Raw genomic sequence first — 17,827 nt, 5'->3', positions numbered from 1 at the left:
ACATATATATATTTTTTAGTCACTGGCCAAATCATACAAGAAATATTCCAAAGACCTTTGCATACTATACCAGGACCTTTCATGATCTGGCCCCTGTCTAACTTCTTAAGCTCGTATCTGCCATCCTCCTACCCTTATTCTTGTCTCCAGTAACTCTGAACTGCAGGTATTTCCCAAATGCACACACTTCCTCTGTAATGCCCTTCCCTAGCCTCACTTTTTTTCTAGTGTCAACTAAGATATTATCTCTTTGACAAAGCCTTCTCTTATTCTCCCAGGTAGATTGAAATGTGCCTTCTCTCCTGGTCCCTTGGTACTTTATTTAAGTAACTAATGTGGGTGCTCTCCTTAGTAGGCTGAGCTACCCCATATCCAAAGCATGTTGTCTTTTTCTCTTTATCTGCTTCACATCTAGTCCAGCCCCTGGCTCTTTTCTATTTTTATTTGTGGAAAAACAGCACTCTCCCATCTCTGTCTCTATCTCTATCTCTATCTCTATCTCTATCTCTATCTCTATCTCTATCTCTATCCTGTCTCTATCTTTTTAATCTCAACCCACAGCCAGCTCCAGCTACTATTCTAGCCCCTTCCTTTTGTAGATAAAAAAATATTAAAATTAAAATTAAAAAACCTTCACTCATTCTTTCCAGTTCCTCTTATTCTCCTCTTTCCTTAGCCCACAGCACTCTGGTTCCAACCTCTGCCACTCCACTGAAACTGTTAAGTCCATCAGTGGCATCCTAGTTTTTAAATTCATCGGGTACTTTTTGATGATCATGTTACTTGATCTCCTGGCCGTTTAACATTGCTGCCCATACCTTTTCCTTCAACAGGTCTCTTTGCTTAATTTCCACTCACGGTTGAGTTTACCTCAAAGCATTTGCCTGTTCCTCTTGGTCCTTTCTCCAGGTGTCTCTTCCGTAGCCATTTATTAAATAGTGCTGTTTTTCAGGTTCTGACTTTGTCCCTTCATTTCTGCCTCTGTATATACTTGCCTGCCAATCACATAGCTTCCTATGAATTTAGTTTCCTCTATCTGGTCCTGTACTTGTGTTCTGTTATGAAACAGGTTACAATTGTTGGAACTCATTTATTGGCTTTTCACTAATAAAGGATGGACTCCAAAGCCCTTGATATCTAAGGCATATATTGGGAGGGAAAATCACCACAAAGTCTTCATTTGTTTACCAGATCTCTCTCCTGAGTAAATTCTGCTTCCTGGCCATGGTCATCAGATATCCCTTGGGTGCCTCAAACGAAATGTGTCTGATGTTGAATTTGCTATCTTCCCCCAACATATGCACTTTCTCATCTGTGTTCCTGGTCCACAACTTCTTCCCCTCCCATCTTGTCAGTCACACAATCTAGGTATCTTTGAAGGTGTCCACTTCTCCTTATTCATTCACCATTACTCTAATTCAAAGCACTGCCTTCATATCTCCATTACTGGCCACTTCCAGTGGTCTTTCTGCCAGTCTAGTCATGCTCCCTCCAGTTTGTTTGGTACATTCTGCAGTCAGAGTGATATTTCTAAACTGAATCCATCTCACTCTCTCTTGTTTAAATCCTTTCAGTGTTTGTCTGTTGTTCTGAAGACAAGTTCAATAACTGTAAAACTGGTTTATGAGCCTCTTCGTTATCTGGCTGTGCATGCTTTTTAAGTTCACTACATACTTTTCTTCATTTGCCATTTAGACCCACATTTTAGCCATGCCGAATTTACATCAGTTCCTTACAAGACCAGGATAACTCAAGGCCATCCAGTATGTGTTTTAGTGGCTCCGAAATACTCTTCGCCTTTACTTCATCTAGCTCACTCTTGCTTGCCCCTCTGGCAGGAGCTCTGCTGTATACCCTGACTTGCCAAGTGTGGGAGGTGATCAATACTTTAAAATTGATATTGAATAAATATAGTTGGAATTTAATGAATAGTAATTGAAAAAAAATTGATGCCTTCCAAATTCATATGACCAATTCGGGCTGACATTTTCAAACATCTGGTGAGCATTCTCACAAGTCTAATTGGCACTTTTGGCTGAATGGCCAGTAGGCAAATTAATCCATTAATTTCTGCCATACACCTGCTTCTCTTCATCTGTTTTCCATCTTCCTCAAAGTAACTAAAACCATTGAGTTCATTGACTGTTTTTTTACCATTAAAAAATCAAATTTCTTGATATCTAAAACATATTATATGGAACTATCACTTAGGTGAAATTGTATATTTCATTTTTTTAATGAGCAACTTAAGTCAAGGAATAATCATTATTGAGATGGAATTTTTAGTCTGAGATTGTTTTTTCCTGCCTCCATTAACCATACCAAGATGTTATTAGCAACGTGCATGCATGAAAATCTTAGTAGCTCAAAGTTAAACATCACCAGGCAACGTACTTAGGTATATTTTCTCCACAAAAGCACATGATGCTTTCCAAAGCCAAATCAGATCTATTTTGGGGGTTCCACTAGACTTTAATTTTGTGTGTAGTTTTTGAATTCAGGTCTTTGAGAAGGATGGAATTCAATTACATTATTAAAATTCAGAACAATAAAATGAATAGGTCTTCAGGTGTTTCCCCCCATAACATAGATATAACTTAAGTGTTTTTAGGCAAACACCTCTTTATACATAAATCATATCAGTAATAATTAATTATACCCAATTGTTGCAGTTTGAACTATTGTACATGTCTGTCCTTCTCACCAGTTCCTTAAGGGCCAGGCTGTGTCTAAACCTTTTAAGTTTAGAGCTCCCAAAATGTTCTTCTTTTCATGCCATAGGGTAGCTAATTAGGAATTTAAATAGATTAAATTTGAATTTTAAAGGGAGGGAGGGAGGCCTTGGAGATACCAAATCCTTGTATCCACTAGGAAACTATTCTAGGAAGATTACCTAAATTTACACAGCTAGTTGGAACAGAGTTGGGGTAGAACCCAGATTACTATATGAATCCAGATTTTATATGTAATCGAAAATGCTATCTATCTTTTGGAATCTTACTAAGTAATTATTTCCTAGCTGATGAAGACATAAAAGAAAATTATTATCTGTCTGGTCTGTCTTTGAAATTAATATCAAAAACCATTTGGGAAACATCGCCATTTAATATGTTCAGTGTTTATTTTATTTCTTACCTGATATATGCACACATTCATTCTATATTTATATTTCATAATTAATGAACATTGTTTGCCATACTTGCAGTGTAAATGAATCTGAACCTTCTTTTGAAGCAACCAGAAGGTATTATTTCTATTTTAATCTGCGTTTAATAAGAATAACTTTCTTCCTCAGACTTTACTTAATACTGTCTCTTACTCCTGGTCATTTTATTCATTCTGATAGTGTACGAAGTTATTTATTAAAATGTGCCGACATATTTCCAATAGCAGTGATTCCCAACATTTACAGGCTGCTAAAAAATTAACTTGCCAAACAAAATGGCCCATTGTGTCAGTGGTTTTCCTCTCCATGAGGCACAAAGGTTTCAACTTTGGCTGAAACTCAAACCGTTCTTAGTGAATAGGTTTTGGGACTTCATAAAATAAAAATGCAAGAATATGTATATTGTTTATGAGTTAAACAGTGATGGGATCTGTCCATACGCTAGAGATGGGAAGACTGGGGGGAGGTGAAGCAGACATGTCAGAAGTTGGGAACCACTGTTATGCTGCACATATGGTTATCTAAGAGACTACTAGCATACTGTGTATCATCATGTCTTTTAAACTCCAAAGACATAATGTTTCAAGATGATCACTGAGCATTTCTAATTATTCTTTTTCTTAACCTTACTATCTTTTAACCTTGATTCCTTAATTGGTACTTACAGACCATGAACTAACTGTGGAAGTGTGACTTTTAAGCTGATCCCTTTCCTACCCCAGTCCCCTCATCTTCTTTATCTTCAACTCACATGTATTTTCCTGGTTATTGCAAATTAAAGTCTGATGTGTAGACATCTGGTAGAATTTGCAAGCAAAAAAAAAAAAAATGGGGGAGGAGAAAGAGATTGCCATTTTTTAAAAATAAACTATTTCAATATGTTTTGAAATATGTAGTTTTTAAATGTATAGTTATTTCAATATTGAAATGGACTCCTCAATATATTATTCTTTGTTTTGAAATAATTATATATTATCTATTACCTTAAAATATATTAATGTGATTAAGCCACAGACACAGTACCAATTCATGTCTTTTTCTAAGGTCTGCATATAAAATTAATAGTTTTATAAAGTGCTTTTAATAGAAAGTAAACTATCTGTGGCTATCAGAGAGAGCGTTGCTATTAATCTTTTAATTATTTTTGAAATTACGCTCATTTTAGAAAGTAAATTTTCATTTTATTTAAATACTTCTTTAGCATAGCAAAATCAAGTTTTACACATTGGGAGACATTTTTATTAAATTCAGATCTTTTTAATATAGGTGAAACACTTAACCATTAAATAATAAGGTTGGTAGTTATTAAAATGTTCTTTTTTGGAAGTTTTCCATTTTTGTGTCTGAGATATTTTATCAACTTTTATTTTCCTTAGTTTTACTAAAATACACACAGCACAACACCCTTGTATAATTTTGGCATTTTGTTTTTCTTTTCCATTTTTCAGTAGGAACAGGTATTCTGTGGCTTATGCAGCTCAGAAGCCATGGCTATTAAATGCTACAGTAGAAGAAAATATTACCTTTGGAAGTCCTTTCAACAAACAGAGGTAATTTTGAATGTATAAAATTTAGAACTAGGGGCGCCTGGGTGGCACAGTCGTTAAGCGTCTGCCTTCGGCTCAGAGCGTGATCCCAGCGTTCTGGGATCGAGCCCCACATCAGGCTTCTCCACTAGGAGCCTGCTTCTTCCTCTCCCACTCCCCCTGCTTGTGTTCCTTCTCTTGCTGGCTGTCTCTCTCTCTGTCAAATAAATAAATAAAATCTTAAAAAAAATTTAGAACTAAAATGAACAACTATTTCTAATTCTTATGTTTGGTCCATGGTTTCTGGAACCTTTATAGCCATGACTTCCTTTTTTCCCTGCTTGCCTACTTCCGTCCTCACCACCAGGTCTTCTGAGTCAACTTTTTAAACAGAAGTCTTACTGGAAGTCTCAGCCCATCCTATACATTTATTGAGAACAACTTGTACACCAAAACTAAACAGCTGAAATGGAATTACGGGGGGGAGGGGAGCCGACAGGGGGAGTTACTGAGATTATTGGTAAGTAGAAGGAAAAATCCAAGGAGCAGAAGGAAAGTAACTGGTGGAAAGTAGAGGAAGAATGTGGAATCTGAGAGGTCTAGTTACTGAAAGCAGCCAGAATATGCCATCTCTCAAACATCTTTAAGTACCACCAGAGTGCACAAAGGCATAACCCTTCCCTGAAGCCATCATCTCGGGGCTGGGTCTTAAAACCCAAAGTCTAACCTTGAAAGTTAAGAATTAGGTCAAGGGAGATCAACTTACTTAGTAATGGAGGCTCTCCTAGAGTAACAAAAATTTATTTGACAATAAACCAACGGATTTCAAAAAAAAAAAGAGAGAGAGAGAGAGAGAAAGAATTAGGTCAGGGGAGAGGCATGAAAAGGGGCGGGAAAAGGAAAGCAGATAGTGTGGGAGGAAGAACCTAAATTACATGGGATCATTTGGGGCCTGGGGAGCAAACCAGTCAGAAAAGGATTTATGTGTATTGACAATGGCAAACTAGATTTCAAATAAAAGCTGAAATGATGTAGCGGAGTGCCTTGAAAGCCAACTGGATATAATTCAGCGCATTCTGGGGAGGCACAGTAAGTTTTAGAAAGGGGAATAACAAAGTAAATGCGATGTTTAATCTGGAAGTGTAATGGCAGATACATACAGGATGACTCTGAATAATTAGCAAGGAGATATTTAGACATTTGTTGGAATAATCTTCCAGGCATGCCGTGTTCATTGCCTGAACTTGGGGGTGACTGCAGAAATAGGAAAGAAGCGATGGTTGACAGAAAACCATTCTAGAATAAGAATGGAAAAATAAGAGCAAGGAGAAGAGGAGGGATTATTCGAGAATGACTTTTTAATATTTTAAGACTAGGTAATTGAGAAAATGAAACTATGGATATTTCCCCCAGCATTCCCTATCTCCATGCTTCCCTAAACTTCCAATTTACCATTTCCAATCCCAGCCTTAGAGCTATTTGAGTATTGTCAATCCTCAACACCTTCCATTTCTCCTCCCTTCTGCATGCATGACCATATGCACAGACACCCACCCACAACCTGTTTCAGTTCTAGTGAGCCTCCTGTTGTCCCTGAGTTGCACCATGACCTTTTCACTTCGTGCAGTTCCTGAAGCTTCCTTTCCTTCATTTTCCTCTGGGCAAATTACAACTCATCCTTCTGGATACAGCCTATGTGTTACCTCCTTTGCAAAGCCATCACTGACTTCTCAGAGTGGTCAGCCATTTCTATGTATTCTAGGAGCATTTTGCACCTATCTCTGCTGTAGGGCCTAAGGAGATCCATTTTATTATAGGTTTCTTTGTCAGTCTTCTGCTCCATTTAGTAGTTTTGTAAGAGTGGGAACCAATATCTAATTCTCTTTGTAACTACAAACCTACTGTAGAGGCTAATCTGTACTAAATTATTCAACAAATGTTGTATTTTGGCTTCCAAGATACTGAACCTGGGACTTACTTTATGGGCAATATATTAATAGTGATCTAAAAATTCAAAATAATTTCTCCCAAAGGTACAAAGCTGTTACAGATGCCTGTTCTCTTCAGCCAGATATTGACTTACTACCTTTTGGAGACCAAACTGAAATTGGAGAGAGGGTGAGCTATGTATAGTTTAATTAAACAATAAACAAAAATCTAGAAAAGTCTTCTGGTTGTCTTTAACCTTTAATGGAACATAATGAAATCTGAGAGCATAGGGGCTGTGTGTTGTCCTAGTGACAGATTCCAGAAACAGCAGCACAGGAGCTTTAATGCCACTCTTAAGTATTTGTTGTGTAACCACCATCTATGTAACATTATGCTAGCTACTAGAGAGTTCTTAAGGAATATAAGGCAGTTCCTGCCTTTGATCAGATGTATTTTTCCTTACTTGGAGTTGAAATTGAGATTGCTTCCGACTTCTACTCTTGTCAACATCTATTTATTCTTATTAAGGTGTCCTTTTTTTTCTTTGTATAAACACGTTTTATGGTGATGTCATACTATTCTGAGTAGCTAAAAAGTATTTATGCCTGTATATAATCTTCATAACATTTTGGCTAAAATTTTTTCACCCTTATAAGTTTCAAGTACTGGGCAAAAATTTTATGCATTATCTACGTTTACAGCAAATTTGTTATATCGGTGTTATCATCATCTGCATATTGCAACTGAGGAAACTAAGCTGAGAAATGTTGAAGAACTTGCCCAGTTAGTGGTGTAGCTGGGATTCAATTACCTCTGTAGTCTGTGTTCTTAATGGCTATTCTTGATCATAGCGCAGTACAGTATTTAAGAGTATGGACTTAACTTCTCTGAGCCTTAGTTTCCTTGTGTATAAAGGGAATGATACCTATATGTTGGAATTGCTATAAGGCATAAAAGAAATAAGGGATGTAAAGGCATTCACACAAGCCTAGCACATACTAAGTGCTCAGTATAGTTTAAACATTTTTATAATTAGTACTTGATTATAAAATTATATTGCTATATAGTTCTGTTGAACATAATTGGTAATATCAAATTTAAGAAGTATATGTTAAGAAAACTACAGACACAATTCACAAAACTAGTAAAAATTTTAGAGTTACTTGCAGTGTTTAACACTCACTATGTGTTTGGTTATTGATGCTTTTGTACAACGGAGCTGTCTATCAGAGTGAAAAAAAAGATTAATGTTACTAGTCAAAAATTATCTTAATATAACTATAAAGTAGACAATTTTCATTTTATCTTACCAATGTTATCTCAATTTGATTAATAAATTACCATTAATGTAGATTTTTTTAAAAGAAGTTAATATTTTAAAGAGAATTTTTAACCAATAGATCATTTATTATTGGAAAGGGTGTTATGTTTATCGTTATTTCTTCTCTAGGGCATCAACCTGAGTGGGGGTCAGAGGCAAAGAATCTGTGTGGCACGAGCTCTCTATCAAAATACCAACATTGTTTTTTTGGTGAGAATGACCTTTACTTCTATTTCATTTTTCCCTCTGAACAAATGAGCCTTTAAAGAAACAAGTCAAGTAACCAAAAGAAAGACAGTTTAACTTCTGAAATCATAAAGAATGTGAAGGAAACAAAATCCCATAGTAACCACCAGATCAACACTTACGGTTAAGAGCTGGGGTATCCAAATTGGTGTCCAAGTGACTTAGGTGCCCTAAATTGTTGCTTATATATGAGTTTCATAACCATGAGCCTCATTAATGAAAAAGTCTGTATGCTATTGGATCAACTGGACAGGATCATATGTCTTCTCATTTATATTTGCTGACAAAGAAAGAAGGACTAGAAAATGTACTCTTGGTGGACAGAGGGCTAAGTAGGCATACTGCTCCATTCCAGTGGTGTACAATTCAGGCTGTGTATGAGCTTTGACTGTGAAGCTTTCTAAAACTATAGAAATTTTGGTACCACTCCCAACCTACCAAATCATAATTTGTAAGGGCAGAGTCTAGAGTCTGAGTCTTAAAAAAGCTCCTTGGATAATTCTCATGTGTATCCTGGGTAAAAAAAACTTGGTCCTACCTATGGATCCATAAACAGAATTTGAAGATTATGTTGATTATGAATTTTGCTCCAGTTTGGTTCCTCCATCAGGAGGTAGCCAAAATAACTTAACTTACAAGTATGTATAGTAGAGACCAGCAGACTGTATAAATGCATCCTTCCCCTGCCTTCTCCTTCTGTGCAATTATTAACCATTTATAAATCTGGTTTCCAGACTTACTTTAGCATTTTCAGTCCATCTAATATCTAGAAGCTCTTCAAAAAGTAGATTGGTTTTAGTTTCCCACTAAATTTGGACCTACTGCTGGGGATAGGAATAGAATTTGGACATACTGGATATTCACTTCAGGTTAATATCCCTAAGAATACCTGTCCCCAAAATTCTCCAGAAAAACATACCATTAAAACTACAGCAGGATCTAGCAGTAAATTATGTAAATGTAAATCCCTTTCCCAGTGGATAGACCCACAACTGGAAATGACTTCTTGAATTTTGGGTTCAGATAATGGCTGAACCACCTGAAGACAAAATGACTCAGGAATCTGAAAGAGACCAAGGTTCTCTGGATGTAGTATTCTATCCCTGTTCATTCCATTGCCTTCAATTTAACGACCCTTACTTATTTCAGTTGTAGAGTCATGGAATTCAGAGAAGTCATAGGTTTAACGTCCTGTAGATTCCCATCCATTCATTACGGGATGACATTTCACATCGCCTCTAACAGCTTTTTGATGACTCTCTCCGAAGACAGATTGCTTAACTTCAAGGTGGAGTTGGTCAGTGTATGAATTTCCTATTGCTGCCATAACAAATTGCCATAATTGGTGATTTAAATAATATGTATGATGTGATGGTTCTGAAGATTAGAAGTCCAATATGGATCTCACTGAGTGAAAATCCACGTGAGCAGGGCTGTGTTCTCTTTTGGAGCCTCGAGGGGAGAGTCCATTTCCTTGCCTTTTCCAACTTCTAGAGGCTGCCCACACTCCTAGGCACATGGCTGCCTTCCTTAATCATCAGAGCCAGCAACTCTGTATCTCTGACCATTTTTATTAGTCACATCTTTCTCTCTTCACAGCTGGGAAAGTTCCCTTCTCTTGAGGATTCATGTAATTAGTTTGGACCTATCTGGATTATCCAGGATAATCTTCCAATCTCGAGGTCTTTAATCTTAATCATATGTGCAAAAGTCCCATTTAGCCATGTAAGGTAACATATTTACAGGTTCTGGGAATTAGGGCATGGACATCTTGGGAGCTGTTATTCTGCCTATCACAGATAGCTCTTATTGGAAAGTTAATATGTTATTAAAATTTGCTTCTGTGGATTTTTCATTAATTGGTTTTCCTTCTGTTTCTGCAGCAGCATATATTTCTTTTATGCAGCCATATTCAAATTTTAATATTACTTCCACAACTTGCCTTAATTTACTTTCTTCTAAGCTAAGCAAGCTTAGTATTTTTAATTCTTCCACAATAATATAATTTCTATAACTTTTCTTAATCCTGGATGTTATAGTGTTCGTCAGAGTCCCTTTGAAAAAGTGTCTTCTAGATGCACTCCGGTCAGCTCAGATAACCGTAAAATTATTGAATCTTATGATCTAAATATTATATGTATTTCATTGCAACCTGAAATTGAATAATACTTTGGCTGCAAAAAAATACTGTCAATGTGTTTTAATAATTACCTCAAAATGATATCTTACTCTTCCATTGTTTAAAAATTCCCAAAGCACTCAATATTATCCTTTCTGATTCTTATGAGTGAGGGTAGATGGTATCCCCATGTTAGATGAAGAAGCGTATGCATAGAGTGCCTTACCCAAGGACTAATGACTAGTGAGTGGCAAAGTCTGGGCTAGAACAGCATGTCTGTTGAGTATTGTTTTTCTGATCAGTTAAGATTCTCTGGTATTACAAAGTATATATTACTGTCAAATTACTACCTGTATTGTCCTGTTTTCCCCTTCCTTTTGCCTTCCCCCCCTTACTTCCTTCCCTTCCTAGCTTCCTCCTTCCTTTCCTCCATCCCTCTCTTCCCTTTTCCAACCCTTCCCCTTCCTCCCTTCCTTCCCTCCTTCTTTCCATCCGTCAATATTTAGTGAATGTCCTCAGTGCCATCTTCTGTGCTGGGTAGAGGAAAACAAACAAGAAAAAGACATTACTCCTATCTTTAAGGACCTTGCGCAAATAATTACTTGGATGATGTTATGTTTTGCTTTAATTAAACTTTCTCACATTAGCCTTTACACAATATCAAAGCCAAACGGAAACATCTTAATGCTCTATCAAGGATATCAGTTATTTTTGAAGCTTTATGGCATCTACAAGTGTGCTGTGTGTATCAGTGAATATATTTATGTTATTTCCAAAAGTATATCCATGCAAAGCCTATACTACTTACACATATTCACTGGATATAGGAAGAATGTATTAGTGAGAACTGTATACATGTATATAAAAATAAATAATATGCTCTTGAAAATGAAAAATTGTTTATTCATTGAATTGGTCTTTTGACAAATTGTCTTGCTTTCTTTAAAAGAAGTATCTCCTCAAAATATTAATATACAAACTGAATCTTAAGGAATGATTCCCAAGCCACCAAACTTAGATTTTTATTAAGTTGTATAAAAGATTACATTTGATTGTAACACCAAGATACTCCATAATGAAGCTATGGCACATAAATGATAGCAACCACTCTTAAAGGCTTCCTTTGATGTGGGCGTGATTCTAAGTACTTTATACACATTAACTCACTAAATTCTCAGAACAATCCTATTAGTTTTGGCATTATTGCTATTATTATTATTATTATTACTATTATTTTACTGCTATTTATGGATAAGGATACTGAGGCTTTGGAGGATAATTTATCCAAAGTCACACAGTAATGGAGAAGCAAAAATATAAGCCCAGATGGCCTGATTTCATGGACTGTATTCTTTTTTTTTTTTTTTTAAAGATTTTATTTATTTATTCGACAGAGATAGAGACAGCCAGCGAGAGAGGGAACACAGGCAGGGGGAGTGGGAGAGGAAGAAGCAGGCTCATAGCGGAGGAGCCTGATGTGGGGCTCGATCCCATAACGCCGGGATCACGCCCTGAGCCGAAGGCAGACGCTCAACCGCTGTGCCACCCAGGCGCCCCTCATGGACTGTATTCTTAACCACTGCAGTCTGCCTTATTAAGAGATCCCTGGAAGTCACTAAACTCTCACTGTGTTGCTTAAAGGGGATTAGCAAAGTATTAATCTACCAGGACTTTATTTAAAAGAAAAATAATAATAAAACAACACTTCTAAAACACTTTACAGAGATTTTTACCATATTTTATTTAATCTTTGCAACAATTTTATGTGCTGACAAGTCTCTTTATTATCCCCATTTTGCAAATGAAATAACCAAGTTTAGAAAATTACCCAGCAACAGAGAGGTGGAGTCATGACTAAAATTTGAGCCTCTCAACATAGAGATAATGGACTTTCCATTTGCCTTACTGTCTTAAACATTTAAAGTCAGAATTTTATAGAAAACCAAACTGAATTTTTATTAAAAATTCATTTCCAATTCATGTCCTATTTCTGTGTGAAAAGTTGTCAGAATTATTGGAATAGGTTTGTCTGTATCACAAGGAATTCTTAGGGTTTTATTGGAATCAGAGGCAATAGGTTGTTTCAGAAACAATCAGATTACCTCTACGATCATTACCTGATTTTCTTTTTTTCTTCATTCTTTTTTTTTTTTTTAAGATTTTTTATTTATTTGACAGAGAGAGACACAGCAAAAGAGGGAACACAAACAGGGGGAGCAGGAGAGGGAGAAGCAGGCTCCCAACGGAGCAGGGAGCCCAATGTGGGGCTTGATCCCAGGACCTCGGGATCACGCCCTGAGCCAAAGGCAGGTGCTTAACGACTGAGCCACCCAGGCGCCCCTCATTACCTGATTTTCGAAAGTCAATGATTTGTTGGTAGCTAAGTTTTGGTCATTATATCCTTGCTGCTTTATTGGAAATGGAGATGAAGAAACTTTGTCAGCATAACCTGATACTGGTGGTATTTTTCCACTTCTGTGGAAACATTGCTTTATCCCACATCACTTTCTATTGACACCTGAACTCTCCTTTTTAAAGTAATTCTTAAGTTCCAGCATAAGTTCTGTGTTAAAAGAAATTCCATATATTATTAGTTTGTCTCTCTATCACTTATCCAAAATCTAACAATTAGAAAATTCAAATAAGAAAGTTGTTTCTTCTTATTAAAAGAAGCTAAATGACACATAAGAAGACGATGTCTGTGATGATTCAAAAAATAAACTCACTGGACGGTAAAAGTAGCTAATTCAGGATGCCTGGGTGGCTCAGTTGGTTAAGCAGCTGCCTTCGACTCAGGTCATGATCCCAGGGTCCTGGGATCGAGTTCAGGAAAGCCTGCTTCTCCCTCTCCCTCTGCCTGGCGCTCCCCCTGCTTGTGTGCTCTCTCTCTCTCTCCCTCTCTCTGTGAAATAAATAAAAATATTAAAAAAAATAAATTTTATAAAAAGCTAATTCAATCTCCTATTCATACTTCTTCTTGGAACATTTCAAAAATAATGTTCATTAAGATGATCCAGAGGTTCTGAAAGATTTTGAAGTATCTCCCATGTCATCCAAAGAAATTTCAGGACAATCAAGACGATTGTGTCGCTAAGCCCATTTTGTTTCATTACCATGTTTAAAATATATACACACACATTAAGACATATATGTATATGTGTATATATATGTGTGTGTGTATAATGATATCGTTTTATTAACTGAAATATTACATTGTCCAAAATGTTGCATTATTTAAATGCTTTAAATAAACGAGATTACAGTAAGCATGTCTCTATTGTTAAATGTATTCCCATAAAAGCCGTTTGAAGACATTAATTAAATCACCTCTTTATTCATCACTATGAAATCGTAGACTGATATTTTAAAACCTATTATAATTTTAAATCACCCTTCAACTATCTAAATGCCTTGCTAATATTGATTTTCATACAGGCTATTCCTAAGTACTTTAATAAAGTCATCTTGCTTATAGTTTCTGTTGATGCAGGCAGAGATTGATGGAGACTTTTGTGAAATTATTGAGCTAATCATATCACTAGTGTAATGACCACATACATGCATTTATTCTAACTTCCAGATATTAATTTCTATCTCAATAGAAATTGTTTCTATTTTTCACTGTCCAGATAATTAGCCAATGCAACTTATCTGTATATACACTATGATTGTGCTTACTCGATTGTTTAGAAATTTTTCCCCAATTGTAATTTTTAAATATTTCAATATGTAACCTATGTGTAGTAGAATGAGTGGACTTCTTTTTTGGTCCCATAAGACAAAGTAAAAATTTGTTTCGTATTGCATGTATGGGGAACAGCAAAGAAATAAGTATAATGAAGACATTTATGAATTCCTTTTTCATTGTTCTAATCACTCTTCCCAATTCTTTGCCAGAAAACTCTACCATTTTCTACTGCTTTGTCTCTGAGTTTCTTTTATCTCCTGCCATGAGTAGTGCTTCAAGTGGTGATTATGTATCTCTTCACCATCCTCCCTGCATGTCACTTTGCTTTTTTAATTCATCGTTTTCTGGAAACATTCCACTTTTCTCTAGTAGTTTCTAGTTTTCTTCTATTAAAGGATTCCAAAACGTCAAGCATCTACTATGATGCTGTATATAACATTATAGAAACAAAATGTGTGTCAAAATAATTAACAGGAATGTCATCACGGTCAATTATTTCCTAAATGTCTTAATCACTTGGTACATAAAAACTTCCTTTCTTCCCAAGACAATTGTTTGTCAGTTCAGTGGTAGGTATGATATTCTTATAGTTATTACTATTAATACTGAAAATATAATAATAGCTGTCATTTGTTTAGTGTTTATTATTTACCTGGTACTATACCAAGTACTTTATTTGTGTTGTCTCATTTGATCCAATGAATATTTTGTGCTTTTTTTACCATATATTTTCAAGCCCTTGAATATATCCATAATAACTGTTTAAATGGCTATTAATTCTTACATCTGCATCATCTTGAGTCATAGTTTCTACTGACTGCTTTTTCTCTTGACTATGGCCCAAACTTTCCCATTATTTTATTTATCTATTAATTTTTTCTGTATCCTGGATATTGTAGGTGATATATCTAAATTCTTACATTGTCCTATGATGATAGCTGATTAGTTCTAGCAAAGGTAGTTAACTTGGCTAGAATCAGACTCCACCTGGAGTTTCTTTTTTTAATTGAAGTATTTTTGACAAATAAAATATATTTAAAACGTACAACATGTCATTTGATAAATGTATACATCATGAGAGGATTCCCACCATTGAGTTAACACATCCATTACCTCACATATTTACATTTGGGGGGGGGGGATGCAAACATAACATTTGGTACACTAGAGGTGAGAATCTCCTTCCAGGGAGATATTGGCAACTTGGTTTTATTGTTAGAATAGGATGGAAAGAAAAGACAGGGGAAGTGCCCAATAGCTCTTCAGGAAGGATCATAATCAGCACCGTTCATGCTAATTAGAAGTTGGACCCTCTGGTAGCAGCTTGTAAAGTATGCAGTCAGACTCCTTCCAGGGAGACTTGGTAAAGGGCTTTTTTGTCTGCTTTCTCTGTGCTGAGACCTGGAGAGATAGATGTGGTAAGTGCTCATGTGCCTATTACCAACTGCTTTTTGTTTCCTGTATTTCTGTGGGACTTATCAATGCAAGCCCCACTGGCTTTCAAAGCTAAGTGATTTGGAGGCCTGTCCCTTGGGTAGCAGCCATAAAAGTTGGGGAACTAGATGTATGTATGGTCTCCATCCTTCACGCCTCAGAGAGAAGCTGGGAGTTGGGGATTCCATCCAATTGTATGGTGCTGTGCAGAAGGTGATGTTTGTGGTGAGAGTGTGTCTCAGCCTTTACTACCTTTTAGATGGGGTATTTTTTTAGTTTCCCAATGTGTAGAAGTCACTCGACTAGTTTCTGGATTTCTCTCGGAGGGAATTGCTCTGTGTGTAGCTGCATAGTCAGAGCACCCATGGGAGGAGGGAAATTTAGGAGCCTTCTATGTCGCCATCTTGGTCTGGAGTCTATGCCCATTTTTATTATCTAAATTTCAACTAGTGGAATTATTGTTTCATTCTTCCATTGATCTATTGTTAAAGGTTGTCAAGAAGTGTCATTTTTTGAGCTTGAAGTTCTTATATATAATAATACAAACCACTTGGGATATTGTTATTTACTTTTTAAATAATCTTTAAGAGAATAGTAATTTCAGTAATTTGAAAGAGAAAACAAAAGCTTCACTTTTAATTTAATACCTTTTCTCAACAATTTAAATGTGGACAGAGTGGTTTTTTTTAATAAATTGGATGTTAGAGATAATTTACTCTTATTTATATTTCTACTTTCTAGAGAAATTGAGTCATATCAAGAATATAGAAATTGTTTCCTCTTCTCTCCATTTTACTGGTTGTAGGATGATCCATTTTCTGCCCTGGACATTCACTTGAGTGATCACCTAATGCAGGAAGGGATTTTGAAATTTCTCCAAGATGACAAAAGGACACTTGTTCTTGTGACTCACAAATTACAGTATCTAACACATGCTGACTGGGTAAGAGTTTAAAAGAAATTTCATTAATTTTAGTATTACAGGCATATAAGTAAATAGGGAGATTAAGAAATGCGGTCTGAGATAAAATAATTCATTTGGCCAGTTAAGGGTTTTTGTCACAGTTATGCTAATATGTACTTTCCCTAGATCATAGCCATGAAAGATGGAAGTGTACTAAGAGAAGGGACTTTGAAGGACATTCAAACCAAAGATGTTGAGCTTTATGAACACTGGAAAACACTTATGAATCGGCAAGATCAAGAATTAGAAAAGGTAATTGCTCATAAGTCAGAAGAGTTCAGAGTCCACTTTAAAAGAGTCATGAATATACTGTATAATTATTAAAGATTCGTTTAAAGTGGTATTACCATTTAATATTGATGATATAATGGTCCTCATTTGAAACCCAAAGTAATTGTATATTTATATGTCATTAATAAATACGCTACTTTGGGGGCACCTGGGTGGCTCAGTCGGTTAAGTGCCTGACTTCAGTTCAGGTTGTGATCTTGGGATCTTGGGATAGAGTCCTGGGTCAGGCTGTATGCTCAGTGGGGAACGTGCTTCTCCCTCTCCCTTTGCCCCTCCCCCCCGCTCATGCATTCACGCTCCTGCTCTCAAATAATTAGGGGCGCCTGGGTGGCTCAGCCATTGAGCGTCTGCCTTCGGCTCAGGTCATGATCCCAGGGTCCTGGGATCAAGCCCTGCATCTGGCTCCCTGCTTGGCGGGAAGCCTGCTTCTCCCTCTCACACTCCCCTTGCTTGTGTTCCCTCTCTCGCTGTCTCTCTCTGTCAAATAAATAAATAAAATCTTTTTAAAAAATTAGATAATTAAAATCTTAAATAAATAGGCTACTTCGAAACAATATAATTCTAATGATACCTTTTGGCGGAAGTGCTCTCAGGTTTTCAGAGAATTTGGATTTGAATTTGAACTATATTATAATTATATGTTTATTTGAATGTTTATATCATTATTTTATCTTAATTTTCCTTCTATGTATCTTATTTTCTTCATCTGTAATGTGAGGATATTTTCATTCACCACCTGCAAATTGAGGGTCATGGACAAAACAAAATCTTAGATGATTTTGAAAGAAGGAAGAGCTGTGAGCTGTGGGTGAAGTTGTTAAGCATGCCTGGAATAGGGCTGGGGAGTGAAGGAAGGTGATCAGAAGGAAATAACAATTAACTTTTATATTGATATACTTTTTAAGTTTAAAGCTTTTTTTTACGTGAGCTCATTTGATTTTCACAAACCCCGAGAAAAAAGCAAAGAAAATATGGGAAATAAGTAAAGAAAATATGATCTCACTTTTGTAGGTGAGAAAACTGAAGCCCTGTAAGATGTATAGTACATATTATAAGCAGTACTATTTGGACTTAAACCCAGGTCTGTATTCAATGTAATTCCAGTATAATGTTATGCATGATATATATATATATATATATATA

The 17,827-nt window shown here is 36.1% G+C and overlaps 1 protein-coding gene across 1 annotated transcript in view; it reads left to right on the top strand.

Moving 5' to 3' along the window:
• ABCC9 (ATP binding cassette subfamily C member 9) overlaps positions 1-17,827 on the top strand; it is a 130,357-nt gene that overhangs the window by 66,253 nt on the left and 46,277 nt on the right. Inside the window, exons 21-26 of the mRNA XM_008693117.2 lie at positions 3,206-3,244; positions 4,615-4,716; positions 6,726-6,810; positions 8,072-8,152; positions 16,235-16,372; positions 16,520-16,645. Coding sequence (XP_008691339.1) covers positions 3,206-3,244; positions 4,615-4,716; positions 6,726-6,810; positions 8,072-8,152; positions 16,235-16,372; positions 16,520-16,645 — 571 coding nt within the window. The remainder of the gene's footprint in view (positions 1-3,205; positions 3,245-4,614; positions 4,717-6,725; positions 6,811-8,071; positions 8,153-16,234; positions 16,373-16,519; positions 16,646-17,827) is intronic.

The sequence above is a fragment of the Ursus maritimus genome, unplaced genomic scaffold (assembly GCF_017311325.1).
Source record: "Ursus maritimus isolate PB19 unplaced genomic scaffold, ASM1731132v1 scaffold_26, whole genome shotgun sequence".
In the NCBI taxonomy this organism is placed as follows: domain Eukaryota; kingdom Metazoa; phylum Chordata; class Mammalia; order Carnivora; family Ursidae; genus Ursus; species Ursus maritimus.
This window is presented reverse-complemented; position numbering and strand designations above follow the sequence as displayed.